The sequence below is a fragment of the Balaenoptera physalus genome (genome assembly GCF_965194825.1).
Source record: "Balaenoptera physalus genome assembly, chromosome: 8".
NCBI lineage: Eukaryota > Metazoa > Chordata > Mammalia > Artiodactyla > Balaenopteridae > Balaenoptera > Balaenoptera physalus.
Genome location: NC_138887.1, coordinates 65,609,904 through 65,622,892, shown reverse-complemented (window position 1 = coordinate 65,622,892; position 12,989 = coordinate 65,609,904). Strand labels below are relative to the sequence as shown.

The following is a 12,989-nucleotide window of genomic DNA, read 5'->3' as shown; positions in this document are numbered from 1 at the left end:
TATAAAAGCAATCAATTTCATTCCCAATTGTTTCATTAAAAAGGAATTACATATTGTTTGAAAATGATGCAAAAACAGACAGCAAACTAGTTACTGAGGTACTAGGGAACAGATATCTGATCCAATAAAATCCACTTTTTTAAGATGAGCACTTTTCGGTTTGGGCTTCTTTTATGTAAAATCCTCACCCAAAATCATGTATTCTCATACATAGAGACATATATTCTATATTTGCAGTCGGAGCCCTAATCATTCCTTATGTTCATGGCATTATTTTGAATTATAGTACATGTACCTATTGGTATAGTGTGCTTATACTTGTCAGTTTTCTTCTTCAGTGAACCATTTTTGAACCATTGATCCACATTTGTGATTGGGAATGTAAAGCACTACTATAGAGATCCATTGGAGCCTCTGGAAAGTAGATGCTGAAATGGAATTGCAAGTGCAAAGGTTTATTGGGGCCAAAGCTGTGAAAGATAAGAGGGGAAGGAAGCAGAATTGAGCAAGGAAAATCTTCAACCCATGATGGCGATCTGACACCTCTGAAAGGAAAGGGGGTGGAGGGGAAGCTGGACTGAGCAAAGAGGTCATCCGACCACAGTGCACATCTGACAAAGTCACAGCCAACCCAATAGAAAGGTCCAGAGAAAAGATTTCCCATCAGAGGAGTCCCAGACCCTAGGACTCAGACCATGCTCAGTCCTGGCTGAAGGGTGCCTGCCCAGGAAGTTTCTCTGTTCAGAGGCCAAAGGCAGATCCTGAAGGTGCTAAGACTGGAAGCTGTCAGTTAACTGCTCTCCTTGCAGCTGAATGGCAAATTCTTTCCTGAAGGAAGATCTAAGCAGCACGCTGCTATGGCTGTCACAGTTTAAAAAAATATAAACACCAATATGAAAACTACATGATAAATTACCTAAGATGAACTGCAGCCTCTTAATGGAATGTAAAGTGAGATGATCTAACCACAGAAACCCTTGCAGCCCATGAACAACCTTGTAAAACTTCAGATTTATTAATAACATAGTAAGGTTTCAATAAAAACGTAAGTAATATTACATTTTAATTTTGTGAAATGTGAATAAAATACCATCCCTGCCTTCCTCTGTCCATTAGATTCTGGCAAACACTCAACTTTACATACCCTACTCTTTTGCTAGCCATTGGAGGAATAAACGTAACACAAAATGTAGCTGATTCACGAGTGTTCAGGTGACATACCAAGGACCAGATTTCTCACCAACTTTCACGGCGTCAATGACTATGTATACCCAGATGACTTACCAATCATATCACCAGCCCAGACCTCTACTTTGAGCTTCAAATTCATGTATCCAACAGCCTATGTCTCTCGGTTTTCTCAAGGGCACTTCAAGTTCACCTTATGTACAACTGAACTCATACTGTTTTCCTCAATCCTGGTTCTTATCCAGTATCTCTTATAACAATGGACAGCACTACCATTTGACAGCCCCCATCAGAATTAGCCCCTTTCTTTTCCTTAACACCGTTTCCAAAGTATCCAATGTACCAACAACTGCTGTTTTTCACCTCCTAAATAGCTCTTTTGTTTGTTTGTTTTTATTTCCATTTCTCTAGGAGGTGGGTCAAAAAGGATCTTGCTGTGATTTATGTCATGGAGTGTTCTGCCTATGTTTCTGAATAGCTCTTGAATCTCTCCATTTCTCTCCATCTCTTCTACCACCAAAGTTATTTCTCCAGTTATATCTACAATAGCCTCCTAGCTGGTCTATCCACTCACACTCTGCCCACCTCCTCTATCTCTTCTCTATATTACAGCTGGATTGATTGTACAAAAATGCAAAGTATGACCATATCACCATCCTTCGTTCTTAAAATGCTTTTGCCTTTAAAGTCAAGCATGGTTTGGTCCTACCCGTTATCTTGGGTCTCACTTTCCCAACACCTCCTCCCTATACTCCATACTCTGGCTGCACTGAACTTTCCAGTAAACTCCTACACTCATCAGGAACTCTTCTCCCAAAAGGACTTAGCAATGCTCTTCTCTCTGCCTCAAATACTCTTTTTTACTCCACTTCATCTTATCAATTTCTACTCATCCTTTTGCTAGCAGAGCAAACTTCCTTAGGAAATCTTTTGTGACCCTGATGACCAGGTCACATCCCCCTGTGATAAGCTTTTATAGCACCAATGACTTTCCCTCATAGTATTTATCACAGTTGCAATTTGACATTTATTTGTATGACAACTCGATGAATGTCTGTCTTTCCTACTAGAATGTAAGCTGCATGAAGGCAGAGCCTGTGTTTCGTTTGGTCCACCACAATGTCCTCAGAACATGACTCGACTCATATAAACATATTGGGTGTACAATAGATAAGGAGCTAGAACAGTGTTCCATAAGAAATTCCAAAATGCAAATTTGTGAGGCTGCTCCATCTTAGAATGGTTTGCTTGAAAGTTTTGATCCATCCCCTCAATTGGGTATAGTCACGACATGGGAAGCAAGAGCTCAAATCCTGGACCAGGAGGTCACACACCCCACCTACATGCTATATCTGTACTCGGAGGCTCCAGTCTTGATGCTGTTTTCTACTTAATTATACTCTAAGTACTCTCTTAGCCTCAAATTTAGCTTTAACATTTTTACCTAATGCTCTCTTCTATCATCAGTGTAGACCTACAGATGTGAACTTCCCCAAAGAGAAGTCATCATTTATTGAGTGGCCATGGAAAAAAGAAAAGTCACAAACTTTTAGGGGATATTTGGAATCTAGAGCTGAGTTTTCATGAGTTCCTGAAAGTGCAGACAAACACTGCAACTGGTTTTTTAGGGCAACAGCTTACTGAAAAAAGGTGTTCTAACTTAAGTTCACCATTGGGACCCCAAACTCACCATGTACTCATTTGCCCTCTATGAGGGTGCTTAGTTGGGACAGAAATCCTCAGCATGGGGCAGAATCCCCACATTTTTTTACCCATAAAGTAAGGGCTACAGAAGATCATGAGAGATTACTACAAGCAACTCTATGCCAATAAAATGGACAACCTGGAGGAAATGGACAGATTCTTAGAAATGCACAACCTGTCGAGACTGAACCAGGAAGTAATAGAAAATATGAACAGACCAATCACAAGCACTGAAATTGAAACCGTGATTAAAAATCTTCCAACAAACAAAAGCCCAGGACCAGATGGCTTCACAGGTGAATTCTATCAAACATTTAGAGAAGAGCTAACACCTATCCTTCTCAAACTCTTCCAAAATATTGCAGAGGGAGGAACACTCCCAAACTCATTCTACAGGGCCACCATCACCCTGATACCAAAACCAGACAAAGATGTCACAAAGAAAGAAAACTACAGGCCAATATCACTGATGAACATAGATGCAAAAATCCTCAACAAAATACTAGCAAACAGAATCCAACAGCACATTAAAAGGATCATACACCATGATCAAGTGGGGTTTATCCCAGGAATGCAAGGATTCTTCAATATATGCAAATCAATCAATGTGATACACCATATTAACAAATTGAAGGAGAAAAACCATATGATCATCTCAATAGATGCAGAGAAAGCTTTCGACAAAATTCAACACCCATTTATGATAAAAGCCCTGCAGAAAGTAGGCATAGAGGGAACTTTCCTCAACATAATAAAGGCCATATATTACAAACCCACAGCCAACATTGTCCTCAATGGTGAAAAACTGAAACCATTTCCACTAAGATCAGGAACAAGACAAGGTTGCCCACTCTCACCACTATTATTCAACATAGTTTTGGAAGTGTTAGCCACAGCAATCAGAGAAGAAAAAGAAATAAAAGGAATCCAAATCGGAAAAGAAGAAGTAAAGCTGTCACTGTTTGCAGATGACATGATACTATACATAGAAAATCCTAAAGATGCTACCAGAAAACTACTAGAGCTAATCAATGAATCTGGTAAAGTAGCAGGATACAAAATTAATGCACAGAAATCTCTTGCATTTCTATACACTAATGACGAAAAATCTGAAAGTGAAATTAAGAAAACACTCCCGTTTACCACTGCAACAAAAAGAATAGAATATCTAGGAATAAACCTACCTAAGGAGACAAAAGACCTGTATGCAGAAAATTATAAGACACTGATGAAAGAAATTAAAGATGATACAAATAGATGGAGAGATATACCATGTTCTTGGATTGGAAGAATCAACATTGTGAAAATGACTCTACTACCCAAAGCAATCTACAGATTCAATGCAATCCCTATCAAACTACCACTGGCATTTTTCACAGAACTAGAACAAAAAATTTCACAATTTGTATGGAAACACAAAAGACCCCGAATAGCCAAAGCAATCTTGAGAACGAAAAATGGAGCTGGGGGAATCAGGCTCCCTGACTTCAGACTATATTACAAAGCTTCAGTAATCAAGACAGTTTGGTACTGGCACAAAAACAGAAATATAGATCAATGGAACAGGATAGAAAGCCCAGAGATAAACCCACGCTCATATGGTCACCTTATCTTTGATAAAGGAGGCAAGCATATACAGTGGAGAAAAGACAGCTTCTTCAATAAGTGGTGCTGGGAAAATTGGACAGATACATGTAAAAGTATGAAATTAGAACACTCCCTGACACCATGCACAAAAATAAACTCAAAATGGATTAAAGACCTAAGTGTAAGGCCAGACACTATCAAACTCTTAGAGGAAAACATAGGCAGAACACTCTATGACATAAATCACAGCAAGATTCTTTTTGACCCAGCTCCTAGAGAAATGGAAATAAAAACACAAATAAACAAATGGGACCTAATGAAACTTAAAAGCTTTTGCACAGCAAAGGAAACCATAAACAAGACCAAAAGACAACCATCAGAATGGGAGAAAATATTTGCAAATGAAGCAACTGACAAAGGATTAATCTCCAAGATTTACAAGCAGCTTATGCAGCTCAATAACAAAAAAATGAACAACCCAATCCAAAAATGGGCAGAAGACCTAAATAGACATTTCTCCAAAGAAGATATACAGATTGCCAACAGACACATGAAAGAATGCTCAACATCATGAATCATTAGAGAAATGCAAATCAAAACTACAATGAGATATCATCTCACACCGGTCAGAATGGCCATCATCAAAAAATCTAGAAAACAATAAATGCTGGAGAGGGTGTGGAGGAAAGGGAACACTCTTGCACTGTTGGTGGGAATGTAAATTGATACAGCCACTATGGAGAACAGTATGGAGGTTCCTTAAAAAACTACAAATAGAACTATCATACGACCCAGCAATCCCACTACTGGGCATATACCCTGAGAAAACCATAGTTCAAAAAGAATCATGTACCAAAATGTTCATTGCAGCTCTATTTACAATAGCCAGGACATGGAAGCAACCTAAGTGTCCTTCATCGGATGAATGGATAAAGAAGATGTGGCACATATATACAATGGAATATTACTCAGCCATAAAAAGAAATGAAATGGAGGTATTTGTAATGAGGTGGATGGAGTTAGAGTCTGTCATACAGAGTGAAGTAAGTCAGAAAGAGAAAAACAAATACAGTATTGTAACACATATATATGGAATCTAAGGAAAAAAAAAAAAAGGCCATGAAGAACCTAGTGGCAAGACGGGAATAAAGACACAGACCTACTAGAGAATGGACTTGAGGATATGGGGAGGGGGAGGGGGGAGATGTGACAGGGTGAGAGAGTGTCATGGACATATATACACTACCAAATGTAAAATAGATAGCTAGTGGGAAGCAGCCGCATAGCACAGGGAGATCAGCTCGGTGCTTTGTGACCACCTAGAGGGGTGGGATGGGGAGGGTGGGAGGGAGGGAGATGCAAGAGGGAAGAGATATGGGAACATATGTATATGTATAACTGATTCACTTTGTTATAAAGCAGAAACTAACACACCATTGTAAAGCAATTATACTTCAATAAAGATGTTTAAAAAAAAAAAAGTAAGGGCTATTAAGGTAGCAACAACCACTGGGCAAGCTATTTGGACCTTCTTCCCTATTGAAATATTAAGTCAGAGGCAAAATCACTTGTTTAGAGGGAACTGCAGAGATTAAGGCAATTATCAAAGAATTGTGAGATGCTGGCCAATGATTCTTATCCCCATTCAATTCCTCAATATGGTCAGTGTGAAAACTGATGCTAACTCCAAATGCATTTTCCAATCCCCATAGTAGACTCTTTCCTAGAACAGATGAATAAAGTTCCTGACTCCTGATCTGCAGTTCCTGATTTGTGGATCCTGTATTACTTTGTTCCTGCTCATTTGGACTACCAGGAATAGTTTGATTTCACCTGGCAGGAGCAACAGTTTGTTAACTCTCCGCCCTGTGCCACAGTCTAGTCGCTGGGAGTTGTCGCAACATTTCCTTTCTCCTAGCACATGGCCCTGACCCAATACTTTTACAACCTCAAGCTGATCAATCCAGGAGAACAGCAAGTGGCAATACCCTAGCTGTCTTGGAAAGGAATATGAGGTAAATCTTTAAAAAATCAAAGATCCCACATCCTCTGTTAAGTCCCAGGAAGGTGTGGCTAGGAGGGGGAGTTTCAATGTCAAGGACATGGTAGACTATTTCCCCGAAGTGGAAGACAAGTTGTACACAACACTAACAGGGAATCTTCTTGGATTCTGGAATCAGATCTGGATAGCATTTGTGTATCCTCTGACCAATTAAGAGGTAACACAGATATCTGCCCAGAGCAGATTAAGAGAAGGTTTTCTAGTTTGCAACAAAAGCGGCCTGCTACTTGGCCTGATGACCACATTGATCCAGTAGCGTCCAAGACGCATGAAGCATGTATACCAACATGGTATAAGGAAACTCTGCTAAGCCTTGAAAGTAGTGTTACCACAGGGAAGCCTGGGGTTTTGGAGCTAATTCATGTCACCATCAGCAGGTAACTATTCCCTTTTTGAGTAACAACTCCTGGCGTGCTTCTAAAACCAAATATCTGATTATAGAGTCTGGTTAAGTATGCAGTCTGGGCTGCCCTTCATGAACTGGGGATCATCAGATCCACAATCCAAAGGGCCACGTTTACTCTAAAACACTCCAACAAGTGGTATATAAAAGAACAAGCTTTACAGGCCACAAGGATAAAAGTATCAAGTAAATGGGTAGCTCACTTGGAACACAGAAGCATAGACATTTTATACATTACAGGAAGTGCCTAATAAAAATCTCATTAAATAAAGAATGAACACGCGAACCTGTTCCTAGCAATGAAAGATTCCTACTACACAGGAGGCAATCAAATACTTTCTGAAGTAAATTTTGCCAGACTTCAGGCTTCATTAATAATATTTATTTTAAAGATCACTTTTTATTGTAACAAATATAAAGTCATCAATGTTTTACAAATTGTCAAAAATGCCTTAAGTACCAAAAAAAATACATTAGTAAAATGAATGTTATATTGTATTATTTGGTATATACTTGACACTGTCAACATGCATACCATATGTCAGAAAAGCTCATGCATTATTGGAAGAGAGAAAAAATAAGATATAAGTGCTATATTGTCTGATTACAAATTCATTGCTTCGGTTAGTTTTCTTTCTTCAGGGATACCATTTACCTGCAATGTGTAAGAATGAATATGGGCATGAGTTAAGCATGGACACTTTTAGATTTGGAGCAAAACGAATTACTGCAAGGCGTAATTTTCTATCTTCTTAACATAATTTAAAATAATTATGTTGCATTATTTCTCTGCATTTGGTTTTCAAAAAAAAAGGAAATTCTAAGTTAGTCCTCTCCTTCTTGGGTCAAAGCTACAATGTTTTGTATTTCTCAAAAGGCACGGCCTGAAAATTCCTCCCACAATAAACAAAAAGAATGAGTTTGACTGCAGGACGTATGACTGTACCTTTTAATCGTGGCTCTTTAGAAAATATCATGTGGTTTGGAAGGGCAGAGAAAATGAGAAAACCTGAAGGGGCATCAAAACTAATGGCTTGGGCCTGGTCCAAACGGTAGTGCTATTGTCAGCTCTTAACTGCTCTATTATCTCAGCTAGTGCTTAAGTCCAGGATTACAAGCCCAGCAGCTAGTTCATTTCTTAAACTTCTGATCATCTTTTAAAAGAAAACAACTAACTAAAGAAAACAAACTTCAAAATATACCCTCCCCCTTGACAAATTCCATATAGCAAGCTGCAAACAAAATGACTTGATATCCATGGGACAAACCCTGTGCTTAAATTACCTTCATAAAGAAAACTGTGACATTAGCATAGTGCTTTGAGGTACTTGGAAAAAACAAATTATGAAAATCCTGCACAAATGTTGTTGCCTCTTTGCGATACTAGGATAACCAGGATAGAGGGACAGCAAAGCTGTTGTGCCCATGAAAATACATACATAGCACTGAATCCATGCATGTGCAGACAGAATGGAATAACTTATAAATTGAGAAACAAACTTCATTTTTTCATTCACATGAACAGAATGGGAATAAGGAATGTAACCTGCCCATTCAGCTCTTCGCTTCAGGAGGCACGACTATTTGGTGTTACATTTATCAGAGGCAGAAACACAAAAATCTAATATCATAATTATAAAAGATGCCAGGCTGGTCTCTCTCCCTTTACCACTTAGGTACTTTGGGGACTCATCGAAAACAAGAACAAGAAGAAAACAACCAAGAAGATACGGTGTACTTTAGTCAATAATACAGAAAATTACAGAAAAATATAAGAAAACAAGAAGGTAATAGGCTATAAGTGTTAACTAAAAAGGAGATGAAAGCTTTCCTGACTCAAGCAAAATGCTTGTTCCTCAAAACCTGTCTTAGAAAAATAACTTAGAAAATTATGTTGAACAACCTAAAATCCCCCTAGGGAAATTCTTTGGCTCGTATAACATTTGCTCAGGCAGAAATTGTCTCTGTATTTGGAAACGGTGCCTATTACTAAACTGTAGCAAGCTAACAAGTCTACTTGCTAAAAATTTATACAACTATTAGGTAAATCTCCCTAACATCATCTACTTAGGTTTCCTTATTTCTCCCAATGGGAGGGGGGAGAAGTAAAATCTAGATTTTTTAAGTATTCGAAAGAACTATTTACTATTTTTCTAGATATTGTCTTCCTTCACTCCTTGTCTGAAATAATTAAGAATCAGAGGTAAGACATCTTAGGAGAGATGGAAGTCTATGAGGTTAATGAGGAAGAAGTTCTAGCATTTCCATTGAAGAAATATTCTTTTAAAATTTTACCTCTTTAAAAAAAGTCATGAAATTAGTGGTAGTAGGGATTCATTTATTTCTTTGCTCTTTAGACAACACATATTTACAGCAGTTTGTTCCTTCATTAATCTCCTGAATGCTCACACAGTAGCACCACTGCATTAATATACTGAACAGTCTTGTTGAAACACGTTAGCATTTAATTAAAACAAGCAATCAAAATTGTGGGGGAAATTCTTATAAACGTTTTTTCATAATTAAAATCTGATGAACAACTTCATTATACTTGCCTCAAATCTTTGAAAAGTTGTCAAACGAAAATCTCCTTAAATTCCCGAAAGCAGTAATAGAGAAGATAATTTTTTGAATGAAAACATGCAGTAATTTTCTATATGTGCTTAAAGTTTTTATGAGACTTACTTAATAGCTTCCCTACCACAATACCACTATTCATACTCAGAATTCCACATCCAACTTACATTTTTAAAACTTCTCTGGCTTTTCCAAAAGAGCTACAAAGGCATTACTGGTTGCTCGGCAATTAGAACTAGGAATCAACCACTAATTAGAAAACAATCATGAATAAGTTATCTACTTGGTACAGAGATGAATGAAGTAATTGGCTGTGGAAATTTTTTAGGGACACTTGAAAGAAATAAACTTAAAGAAAGCAAGTCTTAGGGAAACAGAATAGTCCAGGGAGAATTGCCCGCCATCTTGTTGTCAGCGGTCATGTTATAAGAGCTTTTTAAACGGCATTAAAACCAGACCAACCATTTCTCATTTATCCCCCTGAAGCCTCAGTGATTAGTCACAATGGTTTCCTTTTGTAAGAGTCAGTTTCAAGCTGCTCACTTACTGAGACAAATCCTGGAAGCATCCAAGCTAAGAATCTTTCATACCAAGGGGAAGAATAGGGAGCTTCACTGAAGGAAGGGGATTTTATTCAGTCTTCCTTAATTAGACAGGACCTCCATGGATGCTTTTGCTGTAAGATCATTTACCCTGTGTTTATCACTCTTATGCCAATCTACACAATGATCTAAGCTATTATTCTGAGGTTCTAACTCTGATTAAGGAATGACACAACTGTTTTGCCTTACTTGGTGAAGCTAAAGCTTCATAAATTATCTAGTAGTATAATTATCTTTTGATCTATTAGCTCCGTTCATAAACATGAACTTATTACTTTTCGTACTCACCTGTAGTCTGCTGTTGGGGAATCTGAGTCTGATGTGGCAAGTTCCTAGAAATGATTAACATCCTTTAGTAAAACTGTATTTGTCCACACACATGTTAACAGAGAGCAGACACATTAGAATGAAAAACTTTATAGCTGGAAAGACCCCAGAAATCATCTGATCCAGCACAAACACAGCCCCCCACCTCTCATAAGTTTATGGATGAGGAAACTGAGGTCTGAGGAAGATGAATAATAACAATATTTGATAATATTCATGGAGTTTCTACTACATGTTATACTCTACCTCACAACAACATAGGAGGTAGGTATTATTTTTCTCAATTGAAAGATGAGGAAATAGGCTTGGAAGTCCAAGGCTATGTAGCCAGGAAGTGGTGGATAAAGATGAGAACATAGGACTCCAGGGCTTGTGTCTGTAACCTGTACACTTTCAGATCCAGGTCTAGAACACATATACACACTCATAGAACAACATATATTACCATCTTCATTCACTGTGCCAAACCTGTGCTCCTCCATCCAAATCCCAGGGAATGACACTGGCTATCCACCCAACTGCACCAGTCAAAATATGGAAGTCATCATTGACTCTTCCCTCTTGTTCAGTTTCTACAATGAATCACTTGGGAATCCTTCATGATTCTCCTCAATCTCCTTTGAATCTGTTGCGTCTTCCCCATCTCCACTGCTACCTTGGTTGAAGCCATCATCATTTCTCATTTGGATCTCTGCAACTGATCTGAATTATTTCCTCATTCGCATTCTTGCTCCCTTATAATCCACTGTGCACATTGCTGTCAGATGATCTTCTGAGACACAAATCTGATTATGTCATTCAAATGAACACATTTCATTATTTCCTTATACCTACTGCAAATTAAGTTTCAAGTTTCTTAGTGTGATCTGGAAGGCCATCAATGTATCTGGTTCCTATGTGGAGCCCTCCCTGAACTTCTTGAAACAGAATCACCGCCACCATGGCCACTATCATCTCTTGCCCCCAACCAGCTCCCATTTATCCTTGCAAACTCAACCCAAAATTTGTTACAGTGGACTCATATTACTCCTATAATTTAAAAATATCCCACAAGGAACGTTAATTAAAATATTTAACTTATTATTTTTAATTAAAAAAGTAACATCTCAAGTACCACCTCTTCTATGCCTCCTCACTCTCTAAGCACCTCTTCCCCAATTAGGTTACCACTGAGCAGGCTTTCATACACAAGCTGACTGTCATTGTATTTCTCCTCACATAATGTTTAATTGCCCCAAAGGGCCTTAACAGTAAGAACCTTCCTATTTTGTTTAGTATCCCTAGCAGTAAGCAAGCAATAAATTATGTTTGGATGAATACATGCAGAAATGAAGATACTTACAAAGATGCACATAATACACATGTTTATTAACACTCATATTCACCCATTCATTTTCAGATTTTGATATGAAAATTAGTTTACAAAAATATACAATTTAGATTCTGTGTGGAAGAAATTCTAGGAGTCAGCCCCTTGCAACAGAGTAGGGCTTGATCCAAGCCAGGGATTTTCAAGGTTTTTTGTTTCTCTTCAGCAGTGGAATTCCTTTTAATTGAAATCCTAAGCAGAACTCTTGATGTACAAAAGAGATAAATGTGAGGTTGCCTGGGTTGAAACAAGGGAGCCAGGAATCCCGCCTGCTTTGTTTCCTTTGCCTCACATGCTGGCCCCTAAGGCATTGGTAAGAAACCTCCAAGAAACAAAGTTTGAAAACCATTGATCCGAATCATTTCAGCCAGGCAAATATTATGCTCCAAATACAATGATCTAAACTGGAAAACAGTACATACTAAATACTGTTCAAACTCTTAAACTAATCCATAGGAATGTTAATGACTTCAAGTGATTTTTTTTTAAGTTTGAGTTCCTTTTAAAATATATGGTTAAGGAAATAAAATCAATTCTAATTCAATTTGAGGAAGTTACTTAATAATTCATCTCAATAATTACATTCTTTTTTTGCTATTCCCTATCAGCCCTACTTATCCTTGTGTGGTCTCCGAGAGTATTTTCCTTGGTTTGTTTATTCTTTCAGTATTTCATACAATGTATTTATAGTGCTTTTGATCACGAAAGTAAAAAGATTAATTTACAAACCACAGAAAGGAAATTAAGTTACAGATTTAAAGACGGGTGAACAAACATCTTTACTACCAAAGTCAAAATGCAATTTCATGGACATTTGGGAGGGAGATATGAGTTTTCTTTTAACTTCTCAGGTACAACTACTTTGGGTCTATTCTGCATTAGAAACGAATACAGCACACCTTGCGTTTGCACGCATGCACGCACACACACACACACACGTCCTCATTTCCTATCATCTCTAGCTCTACCTGGCCTATTAATGGATTAAATCAATACATTTTGACAAAATAAAGATACCAAAGAGGACAAAGAAAGCCTTTCAAAAGCCCTAGATCAGGATAACCAAATTCAAAATCAATCTGTGAATGAAGTAGCTGGACCCCCCTCTCTCACTGGCCAGCCCACCTGACCCTTCTGTGGAACACAGTTTTAAAACCACGGATCAAAGTC

At 38.0% G+C, this 12,989-nt stretch overlaps 1 protein-coding gene across 6 annotated transcripts in view; it reads right to left on the bottom strand.

The window, feature by feature from the left end:
• Positions 1-7,304: 7,304 nt before the first annotated feature.
• The window catches only part of SGCE (sarcoglycan epsilon), a 67,283-nt gene continuing 61,598 nt past the window's right edge, over positions 7,305-12,989 (bottom strand). For 4 of the 6 annotated variants that reach the window (XM_082471944.1, XM_082471946.1, XM_082471942.1 and 1 more), the window contains 3 exons: positions 10,412-10,455; positions 9,500-9,534; positions 7,305-7,599 (listed from right to left, as the gene is read on the bottom strand). In XM_082471944.1, the coding sequence (XP_082328070.1) occupies positions 7,549-7,599; positions 9,500-9,534; positions 10,412-10,455 (130 nt within the window). In that variant the 3' untranslated portion in view covers positions 7,305-7,548. The remainder of the gene's footprint in view (positions 7,600-9,499; positions 9,535-10,411; positions 10,456-12,989) is intronic. The other 2 variants (XM_082471947.1, XM_082471943.1) reach the window with 1 other exon arrangement.